The sequence below is a fragment of the Microtus oregoni genome, unplaced genomic scaffold (assembly GCF_018167655.1).
Source record: "Microtus oregoni isolate MIOR12 unplaced genomic scaffold, Mior012 000029F_ref0000214, whole genome shotgun sequence".
Classification (NCBI taxonomy): domain Eukaryota; kingdom Metazoa; phylum Chordata; class Mammalia; order Rodentia; family Cricetidae; genus Microtus; species Microtus oregoni.
In genome coordinates, this window is record NW_024543088.1 from 28,205,098 (window position 1) to 28,224,514 (window position 19,417).

At 42.9% G+C, this 19,417-nt stretch overlaps 1 protein-coding gene across 5 annotated transcripts in view; it reads left to right on the forward strand.

Annotated features, from left to right (window-relative positions):
* The window catches only part of Tp63 (tumor protein p63), a 204,304-nt gene that overhangs the window by 166,259 nt on the left and 18,628 nt on the right, over positions 1-19,417 (forward strand). For 3 of the 5 annotated variants that reach the window (XM_041677999.1, XM_041677997.1, XM_041678000.1), the window contains exons 5-10: positions 10,360-10,546; positions 12,310-12,425; positions 13,669-13,778; positions 14,381-14,517; positions 16,444-16,526; positions 18,870-19,006. In XM_041677999.1, coding sequence (XP_041533933.1) covers positions 10,360-10,546; positions 12,310-12,425; positions 13,669-13,778; positions 14,381-14,517; positions 16,444-16,526; positions 18,870-19,006 — 770 coding nt within the window. The remainder of the gene's footprint in view (positions 1-10,359; positions 10,547-12,309; positions 12,426-13,668; positions 13,779-14,380; positions 14,518-16,443; positions 16,527-18,869; positions 19,007-19,417) is intronic. The other 2 variants (XM_041677998.1, XM_041678001.1) reach the window with 1 other exon arrangement.

Below are 19,417 nucleotides of genomic sequence, written 5' to 3' on the forward strand. Positions count from 1 at the left end.
GCTCCCCGTTCTTGACCAAGAACTAATGCTTCCTTGGCATGAACAGGAATTCGAAATAAATATGATTATATATGTATCTAGATACATGTTGGTTTCTACTCTTTTGTTTATTTCCGAAGAAAGATTGTGCCAACATTTTATCTCATTTAAAAACCTCATTTTGAGTGGATGCAAACCCGAGGACAGTGTTTCTATGAGATTCATCACCAATTATAGTATATTCAAAGTAGAATAACCACTGGCAGGCCTGTCCACACCAAAGCCTATGTTCAGCCTAACAAAAATCATAAACATTTTTAAAATATTATGCTACTATTTTAAGAAACTTTTCTAATCACTTGTACAGGTCTCAAGCATGAATTTTGTACATGAGAATCTCTTGACCGAATGCCAAAATATTGTTGTTTAGGAGGCGGTATGACAGCACCACCAGCTCAAACCTAGTGACCTACGTTCAATCCCTTAGATCCATTTCAATGAGGAAGAAGAAAACTGATCCCATAAGGTTGTCTTCTGATTTGTGTATGCATAGGGTGGCACACATGTCAAATCCCCATTCCTAGTAGCCATGCATACATCATATACAGACATACACACAATAACAATGATGATAATGAAGAAAGAAGAAGGGGAATAAGGGGGAGGAAGAGAAGAAGAAGGAGGAGGAGGAGAAGAAGAAGAAAAAGAAGAGGAGGAGGATGAGGGGGAGGAAGAGGGGGAGGAGGAGGAGGGGGGGAGAAGAAGTTGGACATGCCTACAAGATCATCTCAATCTCAATGAGGACACTCATTTTTCTATCTGGATGATTAACTCACTGTCTTGGGGAATCATGTGAGTTGCCTGCAGCTTCTCAGGGCATTATCATATGTTTGTGATTTCTTTGGAGAAGTCAATTACTTTTGTCTTTGGAACCCAATTATTTCAAATGTGCTTTCTTCATCCCCCCCCACCCCCTGCCGTTTTCTCTATCACAGTGTTTGCTAGTATAATCTCACATTCAGACTCTTGCTAGGCGATAGTGGCACACACCTTTGATCCCAGCACTAGTAAGGCAGAGACGAGTGGATCTCTGTTAGTTTGAGGTCTACAGAGTGAGTTCCAGGACCGCTAGAGCTGTTCCACAGAGACACTCTGTCTTGAAAAACCAAACCACACGACAAGAAAGCTCTCCTAGAGAGCCACATCTGTACCCACTGCCTTACCAGAATATGCGAGAAGATCAGTGGAAGGCAGCTGACTCAACCCACGACCTCGGGCAGTAGGTTATTCAGCAAGCAGTCGACATTTTGTGTTCCAGTTACTTTTTTACTGCAATCTGAAAATGTGCTTATATTTAAAGAAGAAAAGCACAAGACAAAAATGGATGTCCTCAAACCAAAGCATACGGCGGTTGCTTTGCTGAAAGTTGATGATGCCTTAAAAATATGACATCTGAACAACCTACTAGTTTATCTTGTCATGTGCTTTCGTAATTGGAAAGTTATCCTAATTCACTTTTATCCATCAGAACAGTTCGACCCTGGGCCTCTTCTCTAAAGTCAGTGATACTCATGGTCTCATTGGAATTCACACCAAAGTCTGCTGGTCAATCTCCTCTCTGGGCTTTAGCTTCTCCCCTGTAAATCTAGTAGCTAAACCACATGGTCCTGATAGGTCAGAACTCCCTGAATTGAGTTTTTAAGAAAACCTTAGCAAAGTTATCTGATGCTCAAAATACCTTGAGGTAGAGACCTTAAGGATGCCATGCTGATTTTTTTTTTTTTTTTTTTTTTAGGGAAACCCTCTAACTAGAATATGTGTTGTGAAAGCAGTCCCTTGCAAAAGTGGGGGAATTTGAGTTCACTCCCTAACTCCCTAACTAGCATCATAATGCCTTCATGCCCTTCAGATGGAATGGACCTTCATTTTCCTTCTTCTTTTTTTTCATAACTTATTTTCAAGTTGTAGATCTATTAGTACCCATGTTTCCTGTAAGCCAGCTCCTTGATGGGAAAGTGTATTGCTACGAGGCCGAGCCTGAGTACTTAATACACATTTGCTGAATTAATGAATAAGCTGTGTCTCTTTGTGGCTTTTTATATCTGAAAATTAAAGGGAAATGCAGTTTGGACAAAGTGCTCTCTAATATTTCCTGTGGGTCCTGGCATATTGTGTTCCATGACTTCTGAAATCACAGATCTGACAGCGTTTTACTGGCTAGTGATGCTCATTTTTCCCTTACAGAAGGAAAACATAAACCAGGGGGCTAGAGGCTTAGCTCAGTGCAAAGCCCAAGAGGGTTTTAGCCTCAGCACAAGAAATTATACTGAGTTAGTCACTTTAATTGTGACTGTGACCAAATACCTGACAGAACCATTTTAAAGAAAGAAAGATGAATTCATGGTTTCAGAGGTTTCCCTCCATCACAGTAGGCAGAACAGAGTGGAACCTCTCACACTATGGTGGAAACAGGGCACGGCCAGAGCAAGATACAGACCCCAAGGTTACATCCCCAGTGATCTAATTCTTCCAACTCATCCTGCCTTCCACAGTGCCACATGTCCCAGTGGTCCGCTCACATTTCAAATCCATCAGTGCACTAAGCCTTCTTTAGGCCGGATCCTCCTTGTTCTGATGATGCTTAGCAAAGTCCTACGAGCAACTGAGGTGTGCCTTGCTAATCCAAGCATTTCTCTCTGCCTGGCTCTAGGTATTTCTTAATATACTCGAGTTAACAATTAAAATTAAACATCATAATTAAGAAGTATTCTTTGTCTGCTTGTTTTTGGACAGAGTCCTTGAGTATCCCAGCCTGGCTTAACCTTGCCGTCTACCTGCTTCTTTGTGCTAAGAGTCAGGGATAGAGCTGTGTATTACTTAGCTGGGCAGGAATTACTCAAAGATAAAAACAGACAGCAAAAGCACATGAGTTAAGATGCCCAAGTAGTTATCATCACTTTAGTATTTTATGTTGCTTCACAGTTTTCATTAAATAAATATTGTAGATAAATTAAAATTTTCCTCTTCTTCCATATCATCTCCTCCTCCTCCTCTGTCCTTTGCACTGTGAACTGAATGAACTATGTTTGCACGTAGGACCATAGATAGAGTTGCTTGAATAACTGGTGGATGGGAGTGGGGGAACAGGGCTGTATTTTCCAGATGTATTTTAGTCGGCTTTGCTGATATGTTTAATGATGGATTGACTGTGGATAAGAGAGAGAGGGGAAGGGAGGGAAGGAGGGAGGGAGGGAGGGGGCGGGGGAGAAGTAATATAGAGTAGAAAAGAAAAACTTGACAGTGGGAGTAATCGTAAAGATATTCTTAAAGATACTGAAGAATAAGTTGGCATTCGACCTAAGTTATTTCGGCAGGAAGTGTCAAGAACCAAAATTAGGACAGGGGAAAGGAATGAAAATGATGGATGGAGATAGAGACAGAGACCCACACTGGAGCAGCGGACTGAGCTCCCAAGGTCCCAATGAGGAGCAGAAGGAGGGAGAAGATGAGCAAGGAAGTCGGGACCACGAGGGGTGCACCCATCCACTGAGACAGTGGGGCTGATCTAGTGGGAGCTCACCAAGGCCAGCTGGACTGTGACTGAAAAAGCATGGGATAAAACCGGACTCTCTGAACATGGCGAACAATGAGGGCTGATGAGAAGCCAAGGACAATGGCATGGGGTTTTGATCCTACTACATGTTCTGGCTTTGTGGGAGCCTAGCCAGTTTGGTTGTTCACCTTCCTAGATATGGACGGAGGAGGGCGGACCTTGGACTTTCCACAGGGCAGGGAACCCTGACTGCTCTATGGACTGGAGAGGGAGGGGGAGAGGAGTTTGGGGGAAGGGGAGAAGGATGGGAGGAGGGGGAGGGAAATGCGAGGCTGGGAGGAGGCGGATACTTTTTTTTCCTTTTCTCAATAAAAAAATGTGGACAAGTGGGAAAAAATATTTGGACTTAAAAGTACAACATTCTTGTTTTCCTCATAAAAGATATGCACAGAGCATCAGGCAGTATTATTTAGAACAATGTTTATAAAAACAATGCCAGTTTCTTATTTTTCTCTTTTTTTTTAAAATCAAGCTGAATGCATGAGCTGGCTTTAGCACAGGGCCCCAGATGTTTAGTGGTCAACCAAGACCTGGCTCAGTCAATGGAGTCAGCAACAAATTGGGAAACACCGGGGAAATGGGGGCAGGAGGGATTTTTTTAAAAATAGTTCTAGTTAAAGAAACTAAACTAACATAAGGTAACACTGGAGTTAACAAAGCAGTCTTGTTGTGAAGGACAAAAGGATCCAGTTGCAGAGCCAGGAAACAGACTTCTGTCTGACAAACAATTAGGGCAACAATTACTGGATTAGAAGTCAAAAGAGCAGATTTAAGTCTGGCCTCTTCGCTTTATCCCTGTGTCTTTATGCAGTCGTGCAACCTTTTACCAAAAGAAAAACATAAAAGCGACACAAACATTGGCTCTGACGGTTTCTTGGTATATTCTTGGATAATAGTAGAAGCAGATTCTGGGTCTGTAGGGTAAAATCAAAGTTAACTAAAGAGAACCAATTTAAAGAGTCAAAGAAAATATCTTAGGAATTCGAAGCAGGTCTTCAGAAGGTGGCTACACAAAAACATAAGTAAAATGTAGGCACAATGAAGTTAGAGAAAAAATAATAAAGCCAGACCAACAGGCTTAAAGGAGAGGTGGCTGTTAAAATGGACATAAATGGCATAAGGAATAAAATTTGAAATGAGAAATTATGTCAATGTCTGAAATATAATACCACAGAACTCACTATGGGAAACACAGTGGAGAATATAAAAGACAGGCTCTCTCAATATACAAACCAAAGAAAAAGATGCTCTAATGTCTTGAGATATAAAATGAGCTTCAGAATTAAAGAAAATGGAATGATAGATGTTACTAAGATGTAATGAATAAAAACAGAAAACTCATCTTCATTTTTTAAGTAAAAACATGCATGATATATTAAATTAATAATTATTTTTTTATGGTTCCAGTTCATTTGAATGTATATATGTACAGGGGAAAAAAATCTCAAAAGGTAATGGGAGGCCTCTTGTGGGCTAGAGAATTACTCTTTGTCAGAAGTAAGACTATATTTGTCATTGACGTGGTTGTCTGTGTGGAAAATTGGAAGCTACTAGAATGACTATGTTAGTAAAGTCCCACACTACATGATCAACATAGAAAAGTCAGTTGTTTAAGAAAAGCATCAATGTCATGTCGTCACAGTCAGTTATGTCCATAATCATTTGTCCATAGTAGAGAAAACCAGAAATAGTGAAACGATCCGTAGCAGACCCCTACTTGTAGATGAGATGGAATTCTGACATATATGAAGCCACGCACACTTTTCAGAAGTATCTTCCCAGGACAATGTGTAGTCTATCTGCCCGTGTATGTCAAGTTCCACAAAGATGCAACTGTGGTGCACAGAAAGCACATAAATGATTGCTTGTGGCCAGGAGCTGGGGAGGGCTAATAATCCGGGCGAAGATTCTCCGGGAAGAGTTTGAAACTGTTCTCTATCTGGAATGGGCCTGTGATTGCGCAACTCTGTACCTTTTCTTCTCAAAAGTCACCGACTTAAAACACGTCAAAACTACAGTAGTTTATAGAAAATTGTGCAACAATAAAGCTGATTGAAGCAAAACAGACCTACGTGCAAAATATTTGTAAAGCACAAATTAGGCTTTAGAGTTCAGAAAACCTCAAGGCAGAGTTGAAGAACAAATTAGAGATTTTTGGGAAACACCGGATGGGTTCAAATCGCAGTCTTTGATGATGTGAATCTCCAGGGTATATAAAAATATTTACATAAATCTATTTCCCATTTTTGCTATTTGATAAGAGATAAAAGATGTGGCCAAATCTGAGAAGTTATTAATGCATGATAGGTCAGGGAGGCTGCATATGAAAGTCATATATGAAAATCATAATGTCATCACAGAGCTAATTTGCCAATAATGAAGGAAACAGAGTTTTGGGGACTGGACTTTGCAAAGAAGGGCCCTGCCAGGCCTTTTTGGTCCTCCAGTGCCTGTGTTGTAGGCCTGGTCGTTCGTTGCACCAGAAGCAACAACATAATGCAGCTTGGCCCTGGTCAGATATTTTGATTTAGTCAAATAGGAAACATCATCAGTATGGGAGAATATGTAAAAGTCCCATCCCCGAAGCAGGACATCCTGGGGGTCTCTCAGTTGTCCTGGCTTGATGTAGAGAATGAAGGGGAAGCCAGAGTGTACAAGATGGGGAACAGCACACTTGAACTGTGTTCAAAGAGTTTGCATTGAAAAGCTCATATCAGAGGCGAAACAGCTCACTTGGTGGCTTGGGGTTAAGGTGACATGTTGCTCTTGCAGAGGACCTGCATTTTGGTTCCCAAAAGCTGCATGGTAGCTCACAACCACCTGTAACTCACTTCAGGGAACTCAAACCAAGGGCCTTGTCTAATTTCTGCAGGCACCAGGCTTGAACGTGTACATGTACATACATACAGGCAAAACATACTGAGATTGATAAAATAAAGGAGGGACAAGTTCTTATTAGTAGAACGCAGACTGAGAAAAGTGCAGTGGAAAAGAGCCAGGCTTGGGAAGGGTAAGACGTGGGTGAGCCAGAATTCAAAGGCCCATATAGAGTCTTCATCAAGATGTGTTAGAAGGCAATGCCTTGCTTGCCCTTGCATTCCTCAGAGCCTTACTGGCCAACAGCACTGACAGAAAGTTAAGGTAGGGCCTTCCTCCTAACCCAGCGTGTAACTTGCTTTCTTTGTTCAAGTACCACAACCAATGAAAACTAAAGACTCGCTCCTCATAGAGCTTCATGCTAATGCCCCAGAAGTTTGTGTACATTTGAAGTTCATTCAAAAGAGCCCTAATGCTGCAAATTAGAAACATGTAAAAGTACAAATTTGTGCCTTCAGCAGAGAATAGAAAGACTCGAAGCTAATGGCGGTAAAAAGTGATAAAGGGAGAGAATGTGAAGCTGTGCAATGTCTGTGTAGCCTCAAGCAAGGCCTCACCCACTGTACCTTCATTTTCTTATCTAAAATATGATGATGATGATAAGAGGTCCATTATATGTTATCTGCAATTCTGAATTCAAAGAACGCTAAGAACCAAAGAATTGTTTTCTTTCCTTTTTGATTTTCTAAGTCTGGGCCACAGTCGTCAAACTAGGAGGCTTGGAAGTCATTCTCTGATCAGTGGGAACATGTATGGGTTCGGCAGAGGGCTTGGCGCTGGCCATGGAGTGCAGGCCTCATTCCTTGTGGCTGGTGTTCATAATAAATGCATCATGAACTTTCTTCCCTTTGTGATACCTAAACAACTACAGGTACTGAATCCTCTGACCCCAGGGGTGAGGAGGGGGGGTTCCAATAAGAGGCAGGGGACCTGTAATCTCTTCCTCATAGTCTTGTGAGAAGATTCCCTTTCTAATGACAGTGCTGATTATTTAAAGTTAGAAGCTAGACTGCCCACCTACCTCCCTGAGAATGAGTAAGGAGCCGTGCTTGATGAAGCCTCAACTTACTGTTTTCTTTTTGTGAAACAGTTATTTCCTGTATCCCAGGCTACCCTCAAACCCCTTGTGTAGTCAAGGATGACATCCAGTTTCTAGGGAGTTAAACTAGGCAAGCCCTGTGTCAACCGACATACTTACCCGCACCTACACTTTCTTGGTTATGTTAGTCTTTGCAGCTTTGTTTATAGAGTATTAATTACTACAGTGGGTAGTCGCTCTTAGGGACTGGTCTTGTTCTTTCTGAACATTTATTCTTTTTTTTATTATAATCCTTCCCTGCTTGCAGAGAGACTGTGGTCACCTTCAGTTGTTTTCCAACAGACCGATCTTTAGTCAAGTGTCATAAGGTGCTATTTGTTTTCCAAAATACAGGGAAGGATTATATAAACTATTTCTTGCAGCTGAAACACAAATAGTTATGTTGATTTCTTTGGAGCTTTCCATGGAAGTGAGTTTTTAATATGCCCTGAAATGAGATGTCTGCAAAGTCATCATTTAAGAACACAAAAGCATGGGCTACAGAGATGGCTCAGGTTTCTTTCAGAGAACCTGGGTCCATACTGTAGCTCACAACTGTTTCTAACTTCAGTTCCAGGGAATTTGACCCTCTTACACAGACATGCATGCAGGAAAAACACCAATGCCCATGAAATAAAAGTAAATAGATTTAAGAACACAGGAACAAAAATTATTCATCTACATTTCGTTCAGTATTTTAAAGAAGAAAAGGCATGCTTCCTTTTCTTCAAGCTATGTAAAAGCTTTTGACTGTGTTCAACACTTGGTCTGTGGACACAGAGGACTGGTTTCGCAATACCACTTTAGCACTAGGAAATTTTAACTGAGAGTTTCATATGCTTGGAAGAAAATGAAGTATTACTTTAATAAATATTCTGTGTCAAAAGGAAGTGATAAAGCAATTTAAATCTTCTTCTTCTTCTTCTTCTTCTTCTTCTTCTTCTTCTTCTTCTTCTCCTTCTCCTTCTCCTTCTCCTTCTCCTTCTTCTTCTTCTTCTTCTTCTTCGTAGGGGTTGTCTCCTTAGTCATAGTCATGGTGGGTCATATCAAAAGGAAGTCCTTTGTCATTCTGGCTGCTGTTCTGTTCTTTCTCCCAGGGAGAAAGATGCTGCCAGGGTAGGTCTGCCACTTTCAGTGTTTACCCTCTGTTTGGATCTGTGTTACTAGGTGCCCACTCTTGGCCCAGATTTCTAGTGCCTGGGTGGTTTTACCTCAGCATTGGAGTCAGTCGGAAGGCAACGAGGAGGCACTGACCCAGGGAACTGGGATGATGAAGTTTAACATGGAGTTAGGATTAGAAAGAGCAATTTTTATTCTGAGTCAGAGGTAGCTAGAGGAGGCAATGCAGGTAGAACTTTGTCCCCTTAAGTCTTCAACCTTTTAAATCATAAGTTCTAAGCCAGCTCATCACCAGGGCATGTACTCTCCTTGAAGAAAAATGAGTAGGAAGGAAAAGTCTTCTCACTCGTTACTGGACAGTTGTGCATGGCTGCATGGGCTCCCTCTAGAGCCCTAACTAGCTGCTTCCTATTAGACTGGCCATTTGAGGGAGAGGACCAAATGCTTGCTGCTGCTTTCTGTGTGTGGTTTCTTTCACTGCAGAACCAGACAATAAGGATAGAACTCGGAGTCGGGGGAGCTCTTGTAGATCAGTGTTTTAGCTATGGATCTCAGACAAAAATCTCTTCAGTATTGCCAGACTTAAAACCAAGTTCCACAAATGCTAATTCCTATTAATCTCTTATAAGGTATATTATAGTCTGCCAACCCTAAAGCTTGAAACATTCTTTTCTTGTTTTTCTCTGGTAACCTGTGAAGTTGTTACTGTGGTTAAGATTTTTATCCTAGAACTTCATACAATGTTTTAACCATATTTGCTCACCCTTCCCCAAGTCCTCCCAGATCTACTCTCTCTTCCTACCCACCCAACTTCCTGAACTATTTCTCTCTCCCTTTCAAACCCATGGGGTCCAATTGGAACTCCCAAATACTCCAGTGTAGTGCCTACTCTGGAGTTTGGCGCACCTATCAGAGGCCACATGCTTAAAGAAAACTGACCCTCTCTCTCCCAGGGGCTGTTATCTACCAATACCTTGGGCCTTTTGAAAAAGTCGTATCACTTTTTTTTTTTTGTTTGTTTGTTTTTTTGTTTTTCGAGACAGGGTTTCTCTGTGGCTTTGGAGCCTGTCCTGGAACTAGCTCTTGTAGACCAGGCTGGTCTCGAACTCACAGAGATCCGCCTGCCTCTGCCTCCCGAGTGCTGGGATTAAAGGCGTGCGCTACCACCGCCCGGCACTCGTATTACTTTTTAAACCCCTGGGAACTTTAATTTCCTCAACCAAAGATGGGCGGGTATGTGTGAGTTTTTTTTTTGGGGGGGTGGAGAGCCAGGCATTGTGGTATAGGCTCTTATTCCCAGTCCTTGGGAGGCAGAGACAGGTAGATATCTGTAAATAAGCTAGCCAGTCAGTGCTATATAGTGAGACCTTGTTTAAAGAAAAAGAAAGAAAAAACACCCGAGAAAAAGAGAGAGAGACAGAGAAACAGAGAAAGCACTAAAGAAATAACAGTATAAATGCACTATGTTTTGGAAACGAAATTTTATTTAAAGTAGCAAAAATTATCTCTTTAATTATCAATACTGATTAAATGTAGCTTCCTATTACAAAGTTACCACATGCCATGCTTGTGATAGTGAGAGCCTAGCACGTGACTCCACAAGTGACTGTGGTTTGCTTGTTCTGATCTGGAGTAACATCTCCTACCGGTTCTCTCTCCCTTCCACCTGTGGGCCCCTCTCCTCTCTAAGCAGTATTCCACAGAACTGAAGAAGCTGTACTGTCAAATTGCAAAGACATGCCCCATCCAGATCAAGGTGATGACGCCACCCCCACAGGGCGCTGTCATCCGTGCCATGCCTGTCTACAAGAAAGCCGAGCATGTCACTGAGGTCGTGAAGCGGTGCCCTAACCACGAGCTGAGCCGCGAGTTCAACGAGGGTAAGAACAGTGGGGACCTGGATTCTGTTCCTGTCCAGTCAAGCTCCTTGATGGGAAAGGTGCTGCTTCTGATTTCAGACTAAGAATATTGATAAATAAATTTGTGACTTTCACAGTAATTGGACTACTTAATACTTTATTAGTCCGAATGAGAAAATAGGAACATAATAGCATGGCAATTGTTGTGGCTATCATATCCTTTGACTTGGGTGCCTTTCCCTGAGTGATATTTCAAGTTTAGGGAAACTGAAGGCAAGGAAGACCGAAAGAAGGAATGTAAAAGAGCTGGTATTATGAACAAATGAGAAAGTAAAAGAAGAAAGAAGAATAGAAATTGAGAAGGGAAAGAGTAGGTTAGAAAATAAATAAAAGATTCAAAACAAATGGATAGTGGAAAGAAAGACAGGTTTCCAGGAGGGGTCTTGGGGGCTCCCGTTAAGTTCGGTGCCCATGTGTAATGTATACCCATCTTTGGAGCCCCAAATCTAACCAGAGTGTTATAGAAGAGGTGAGTGTTCCCCAGGGTTCACATAGATCTGGCATTCTGGTTCCACCAAGGGCAGTGAACGCAAAGAGTGACGGAAGTAGACAGGAATCCTCTGGGGGCTGGGGGTTAGAACACTTCACAGAAAACACTGCAAGTGTAAAGGTCGGAATGCAGCTGGAATGTGTGAACATGGGCACAGAAGGGATTGCAGAAAAAATTCATGAAGAAGAAAGAGGCTGGATAAATATTTAGAAGGAGAAAATATAGCCAAATATCCCAGCCTGATTTTTATACAATAATTTCTAGTTTTGTCTACATGACTGCATTATCCATATTTTGTCTCTTGCTTTGTGATTAATAATATACCATAAAAATATCCTATACATGCAGGTTTAATCCTCAGTTTGCCTAAATGCCAGTGTTCCATCAAAACAACAATATTTTGGAAGTTTCCTTCATTTTCAACATAATATTGTTGAAATAGCCAGTTCTGCAGAGAATATGTTGATATTCTTAGCTTTTTACTTTTATTGAATAGTTTTTGTAGACTGGAACTTGATACCTCAAGGGTAAAGATTGCTTTATGGTCCCTCTCAGAACACTTTCTTTTGGAGCATTGCCAGACATCTCAATTTTATGGCTTTGCTTTGACCTTTTTGTAAAACCTGCTCCCTTTTCTTGTCTCCAATCTGGGACTCTTTCAACGCAGTAAAGACAGAAAGTTTCTTATCTTTATGACTAAATCCAGGTCTAAAGATGGATAGGAGAAAATATAAAGATCAACAGTGCTTACCACCTTCTAGTGTTGCTTGCTTTGTTAGAAGCAGTGGGGCTCGACCCCAGGGCCTTGCAAGTAGGAGGCATGTGCTCCTTCACTGAGCTATATGCTCAGCTAATTTCTTCTACTTCTCATTTTGTATTTTTTGCCAGTTAAAGGCTTAGGCTGAGCTTCTTTGTTTGTTTGTTTTCCAATTACCTAGGAAAATTCTATGCAATGGATAAAATCAGAGATGTAGAACAGGGTTCTAGGAAAGCTTAGATAGTTAACCTTTAGTTGCAGACCATAGAACCGTCCTTAGACAATGATCGTCACAAAACTCTGTGTTGGTGTGAAGTGTTAGGTGTCATCCACGGTAGGCACCTGCAAACAAGGTCTGTCCTTTATGATACACAGGGTTTCCTTGGTCACTGCTATCATTCTTTCTGTGACAGTTCATTTCATAGTCTTTATTATTAGGTCTGTAAACTAACTATTTTGTCTTTTTCTGACTTACAGGACAGATTGCCCCTCCTAGTCACTTGATTCGAGTAGAAGGGAACAGCCATGCCCAGTATGTGGAAGATCCTATCACAGGAAGGCAGAGTGTGCTGGTCCCTTATGAGCCGCCCCAGGTAAAAAAGCAAAGCAGGGCAGAATGAATCCCGCACATTTGGTAACATGCGGGATCTGGTGTTTATCGCTGTGTTCACCCTTGCCACCAAATACTTCCAAAACATTCTTTTAATATCTCTTGTTCTCATGTCACCCCTTTCAAAATCCTAAACTGGAGAGAAGGCTCAGTTATTAAGAGCACTTGCTGCTTTTCCAAAGGCAAGTTCAGTTTCCAACTCCTTCCCCACCAAACACACAGGGTTCCTTACATCTGCCTGTAACTCCAGTTCTAGAGAATCAAATGCCCTCTCTGGCTGATGGGGCACCAGACGCACACGGCACAAACACATCATGCAAGCAAAATGCATAAAATAAAAATGAACACATCTCTTTAAAATTGTGGGTGTGCACTGAATTTCCTAGGTAGTAGGGTTCTGCCCAGGCTGCCTGCCTCACAGCTTGAGGTTGGTTTTGTAGTCTTTGCTGGATGGCAGGGAATTGGTAGTGGGTGCAAGCAAATGTGTGTGTGTGTGTGTGTGTGTGTGTGTTTTATAGTAGATTGTAAATGGGTGAAGCTACAGAGCATTGTTTAGCTGGTTTTCCTGAACAGATGGAACATTTACGAATGTGTGTGTGAAAGAGGACAGAGCGGTAGAAAGCATGCTAGACTACAGGAGGAGCAAAGCCAGTAGCTGGGTTTGACTGGCAAGCTCTGGGCCCTTGGGCATTGACTCACATGCTATGTGACTCTGTGGGCTTGACTTGCCTTATGCATAACTGAGCGATTTAGATTATTGAATTCCGAGGGTGGTTTTAGCTCTAGGATATTCTTCATGAAGATGTACATTCAAACTTAGGTAATATTATTTTATCTCCACGATGAAAATATCCTTGAATTATTGCTGCTATTTGAAGCATTTTTTTTTAAAAGCTCTCCTTTCCCAGAGATGTCTGTGTTATAGACTGAAGTGAGTAATTTGAATCAGCTTGCAAAAGAGCAGGGTTGAAGAGCAATGATCCAGTATAATGAATCCATCTGTTGTTCCAGTGGTGGGAACATTAGTGTGAAGATCTCTTGAAAGCAAGGCAAAGAGGGCTTCTCCAGTGCACTACACAGTATCCTTTCTGAGACAGAAACCTGCCGCTAGAAACCGAATTCTTCCAAAAGAGGGCCGAGCTGAGACGCAAAAGCGTCAATTCACACCATCGTTGGCACAAGTTACAGCACATACGGACGTACACCTTTCTTTTTCTCCTGCCCAGGTTGGCACCGAGTTCACCACAGTCCTGTACAATTTCATGTGCAACAGCAGCTGTGTCGGGGGAATGAACCGCCGTCCAATTTTAATCATTGTTACTTTGGAAACAAGAGAGTAAGTGACGTGTGTGGGACTGTCTACCCGAGGGTGAAGGAGAATCCTGAGCTCTCTCACTACCTCTGCATGCTCCTCCCCCCCGCCCCCCAATTTGGCGCTTTGTCCTATAAATCCACTATAAACACTAAAAGATCTGAGAAAGTGGAGGCAGAGAAGGGTGGGTCAGGGAAGGGGGCGGGGAGTCAAGAGGCCCTGAAAGTCACTTCAGACTTGAATACTTGACGTCTGACTGGAATTGTTTCTGATAGACAGTGTTTGTTTTCATGTGGCCCCCAAGGCATTTACTGGTTTCCTTGAGAAGTCTGAGCTGCCTGAGGCGATTTTATCCTGGGACATCCCCTGGCTTAACTCAAGTTTCCTTCAAAATATGTAGCTAAATACAGCTGTTCAGCTAATGGCTCAGAGGGTCTTTGCAAAGCGAATGGAATGTTCTTTATTTGTATTGCTTGTGGCATGCACACAGTTTCACGTTCTGCCAGGTGCTTCTGGGCGCTTGCTCTGAGCAGCCATGCTGAAGGGCGTGAGGACACACGTACGAGGGCCGATGTCAGGGACAAGACCCCTGTAACTTTAACCTGTTGTTCTTCTCTAATTCCTAGTGGGCAAGTTCTGGGCCGACGGTGCTTCGAGGCCCGGATCTGCGCTTGCCCCGGAAGAGACAGGAAGGCCGATGAAGACAGCATCCGAAAACAGCAAGTTTCGGACAGCGCAAAGAACGGTGATGGTACGAAGCGCCGTAAGTAGATGTAGTGGCCAGATGGGGCAGGGTCAAGTCTTCTCCAGATGTGGGACTCTACAAATAAGATTAGGAAGGCCATGTGAGCAAACTGTGAGCTTTATGAGCCAGTGTGACCTGAGCTCTCAAGGAAAGTAGGATCGCACCAGACCTACCCTAGGGCACTCTACTGGCTGCTTAAACTACAATTGTTCTTAGCGGGAGATTACTTGGGGTCTGGTGTCCGCACCAATAGCATCAACAACACCTGGAAACTGGGCACATGCTCCGGTTCTAGACTTGCTGCTTTTGATGTCCCAGTGATCTGTGTTTTATAAGCCCTCCACCTGGGTCGAATGTTACCTAAAGCTGCAGGTGTCGCTTTGTCTTTCAGTTATTAAGCATGGGATTAAAGTGGTACCTGTTTTCCTTGGGGATCTAAGGAACAGTACCGTTCGTAAATGTATTTCCTTAGGCACAGTCCAGGGATGTACAAATGTAGTCGCACTGAGCCTAGACAGCACATGGTGACCAGAATGAGACCTCAGCTACCTTAACATTTGGTACTAAACTTGGATTCTAATTAATTCTATTTCTTATTGGGCTATTTCAAGAATCCTGTAGTACAAAATTTTGAAAGCAGAAGTGCTGCCATCATTAGAAGGGGTTCACGTGACCTGTGGTGTATGTCTTCATCTCAGCCACCTCCACAGAGTCCCGAGGGCCAGTGGACAATATCTGCAAACCATTGTTCACATGTGCTGCTGACTTATACAGAAATACTGTTCTAGAAAGCACTGTACATAAATGTCAACCCAGTGGCAGCTCACCAAGTTAGTTTGGGTTTCTTAAAGAGAGATTCCACTCTGTGCCCCTGGAAATCTCTATATGTACCAGGCTGGCTTTGAGCTCACATCAACTCTTCCCCTTCAGTAGTCTGTGTTCTAGAATTCCAGGAATGAATAGCTATGCCTATTTTAAAGTATATCACAGTACCTTTTTTTTTTTTTGGCAGGGATTCTCTGTAGATATGGAGCCTGTCCTGGAACTAGCTCCTCTTATAGACCAGGCTGGCCTCGAACTCACAGAGATCCACCTGCCTCTGCCTCCCAAGTGCTGAGATTAAAGGCGTACGCCACCACCACTGCCTGGCTTGAGGAGGGCTTAATCTTACTACCTATTAGTATTTATATGGATTAAAACTAGAAATATTCCTCACCGGAGAACCCATTACCACTGACTTCCAACTTCTGAGCGTGATATGTTTTTCTGCTAGATTCCCTCAGTCCCCATGACAACTCCTCAAATAACTCAAATGTGCCATATATACATAACCCCATTCTAACTTCTCTTGTGCCTGCAGCTAGCACGAGGCATAGCGCAGCCTATCTTGGAGAGACTCTACTTACCAACAATTTAGTGGTTTATAGTAAGAACAGAATACCTGAGCTTTGATGGAAAGATCGTTTTCACACCCTGGATCCTAGCTGATTAGAGATGCTAGGTTAAAAACCTTAGCAATTCATCACTAATTAATTCCCCCATTTTACTATGGCCAACAAAGTTCCTGTAACATGCACATTTAACTTCTTAGGAGATGCATGCTCTGAACCATAAAACTCTTAAAAAGGCAAAACAAGAAAACTGTATTTCCTTTTTCTTAACAGTTTTTCAGAGACACATGTAGGGAACACATACTCTGAATGCCCCTCCACCCCCACGACAGCATCCTGGGTTTGCCTTCTCTACTGTTTTTTCTATCTCTCTCTCTCACCTTCTTACTTTATATAAAAACAACCAGCATCAATTGACGGGTACTTAGGACCGACATCCCTCATCTCCCATGCTGCTAGGCAGTTTCTATTTTGTACGTATTTTTAGAGATCAGACTCAGTGCATCAGCTCTCACAAACTCTCTCGATGAAGCTTATGTACTTCTTCCTCCAGCTTTTCGCCAGAATACACACGGCATCCAGATGACTTCCATCAAGAAACGAAGATCCCCAGATGATGAACTGCTGTACCTACCAGTGAGTCCCCTTGAATTGTCACAGTCGCTTCATTTCCCCTTCCTTCAGCGTGCATTTCTTAGACAGTCCTCACCCAGTTCCTCAGGGAAAGAGGGAAGAACCCTCCCTCCGTGGAGTAAGAACAGCAGGGACTTAGATGATGCAGCATGTGAACAAGCACCATGGATTTCTCCCGGTGCCAGGGCTGAAGGTTGGAAGTCTGAGACCGAGGGCAACTTGCCCTTGATCAGGTTCTGGGGAGGACCCTCTTCTGAGATGCTGCTGTCTTCTGCATATTCTCTTTCACAGGATAGAAAGCTGCATAGCTTTCTGAACAGTCATTTACAGGGCCACTGATCACATCCTCCACGTCTCAACCTTCGCAACCTAAATAGCATGCCAAGGGCCCCATCTCCCAACACCACCACTTTGGAATTAAGGAGTAAAACACATGAAATGTAGAGAAGGGAAACACGTTCAATCATAGTGGCAGAAGGAGGTATCAAAAAAAGCAATGATCTTTTCCTTTTATTTTATTTATTTTTTTGGTTTTTTTTTTTTTTTTTTTTTTTTTGAGACAGGGTTTCTCTGTGGCTTTGGAGCCTGTCCTGGAACTAGCTCTGTAGACCAGGCTGGTCTCGAACTCACAGAGATCCGCCTGCCTCTGCCTCCCGAGTGCTGGGATTAAAGGCATGCGCCACCACTGCCCGGCGATCTTTTCCTTTTAAAATCATGACACGATCCTTTCCCTTAGAATATATTCATATTGTGAGTTCTACTTCATCGCTCTCCCATTCTAACAAAGCCAACCCCGTAATGGGACATTTGCCATCAAATATTTAATTAACATATTTTTATTTGTGACACAGCATTGCCATTCATGAACTTTTGTCATAAGCAATTCACAAAGTTGACAATGCAGTCACTAAGCTGTTCCACTTTCAGGGTACCCTAGGGTCATTTGATACATGTTTATCATAAGTGACAATCGACTCATAGCAATCCGCATGTCCATGTCTCTAAGCATTCACCATTTCTATGTGCAGGGAACCTTTGTTGTCCTTTAGGGAATGTTATAAACAAAGTCAAGCAAAGCAGAAGCCTTGTAAAGGCATAGAAGGCTTGACCCAATTCTTATGTAAGACCATCCATCCCTTCTACTTGACTATCCATCACTAATGAGATCACGTCATTAGGTTATGGCTAGCATTCATTGGGTTTTCACTACCTTAGGTCTTTGCCACCTACGGTGGCTATTGCTGATCTTCTTAAACTTTGTAAGATGTTCAACCCTGATGCCATCCAAGTTGACACAGGTGACAGTATCAGGAGCAATGACTGAGCTACCACCCTGGGATTAGAGTTTAAGTTGTTCAGCAGGTTCATTTGGGTGTGCATGCCTCCTTCCCAGCCTTCCCAGCCCTGGCTCTCAGAGAAATCTGACAGGCAGTGAGCTGAGGTTTCCAGTCTCACTTCTAAGGCTACAGATAGAAAGTGGATGTTTTCCCTCTAGGTAAAACATTACACCTTCTATACTACACTAATATTTCATGAAAATCCCAGTATGTGGTCATGAAGAAGCTACTGTGATGAATTGGATCTAAAGAAATGAGCAGTTAGACAAAATCAAGTTAACAGGATGAGAAAGGCCATGGAATCAATTCAAGTTGAGTGAACCATAGGCCGGTTCTCAAGCAATTGTAAGGAAGGATGAATGTTTGCCTTCCAAACATTTACCTTAAACTGAGTACCTAGCACTTCCAAGGTAATGAAGTTCTTAGGAGAACAAGGCTGAGGAAACACACGTGAAGGAGAAAATGTGGGGAGAAGAGAAGCCCTAAAGTCAGGGTGGGCATCTCGGAGGAAAGAGACCAGAGTAGGCTAATAACAGTAGAGGAGAAACTGGGCGCATCTGTCGTTCATGCTCAGGTCAATGATTGTGGGGCAGATACGTGCATAAGGTCTAGAATGCAGCGTACATTCACCCCCAGCGCCCTGGGGGTTCTTTAGCCCAGCCTTCTCCTCAGTTAAAACAAGGTCATCCACAGAAAACACAAAAATATGAATCAGATGGGCATAAGTAGGCTGGGGAAAGAACGCTAGTTCACAGCATCAAAGGATAGACAGGAGCATAGCCTCTCCTTGCTCACCTTCAGCTGGGAACTTATACACAGGACTCAGCTCATCTGTCCCTGTGTGTGTCTCTAACTGGCTGAAAAGTGCCAGCTATACTGGTTTTCATGTTGCAAATATGTCTTAGCCAGGAGATGTATTTACCAGTACATAATCCGCAAATAGTGAGATGCGACTGAGTTTTGCCTGGTCTGCAGCTCTTCATCCTCCTCGATTTCTGGTTTTGCCTAGGTGAGAGGCCGTGAGACTTACGAAATGCTGCTGAAGATCAAGGAGTCCCTGGAGCTCATGCAGTACCTCCCGCAGCACACGATCGAAACTTATAGGCAGCAGCAGCAGCAGCAGCACCAGCACTTACTCCAGAAACAGTGAGTGTGCCACCGTCCTTGCAGAAGGCATGAGCAAGGGGGACTGTTGGCTGTTGGCATCAGCGGCAGGCTAATAGCAGAAGCTGACACTAACACTGTGTGGTCCGTAAGAGTTTAGACGAGCTGGTTTGGCCTCCTTCTGTGTGTCGTGTGACATTTGGAGTGTTCACTTGTGTTCTATTACAAGCTCCCAGCTCATGATAACACTTGATACTCTGTTCTAACAACTTATCATGTTCAAAACCCTTCCCTCGTCACAGAGGATTGGCATGTGTATCTCCTAGGATACATGCAATCCCTTTTGGGGTATGGCTATAGGTAAAGAGGACCGAGGAGGTTTTCCTACGAGGAGGTGAACTGTTTGCCCTCTGTGTTAACTAGGGTTCTGAGACCTAGCCCTGTTCCTTGAGG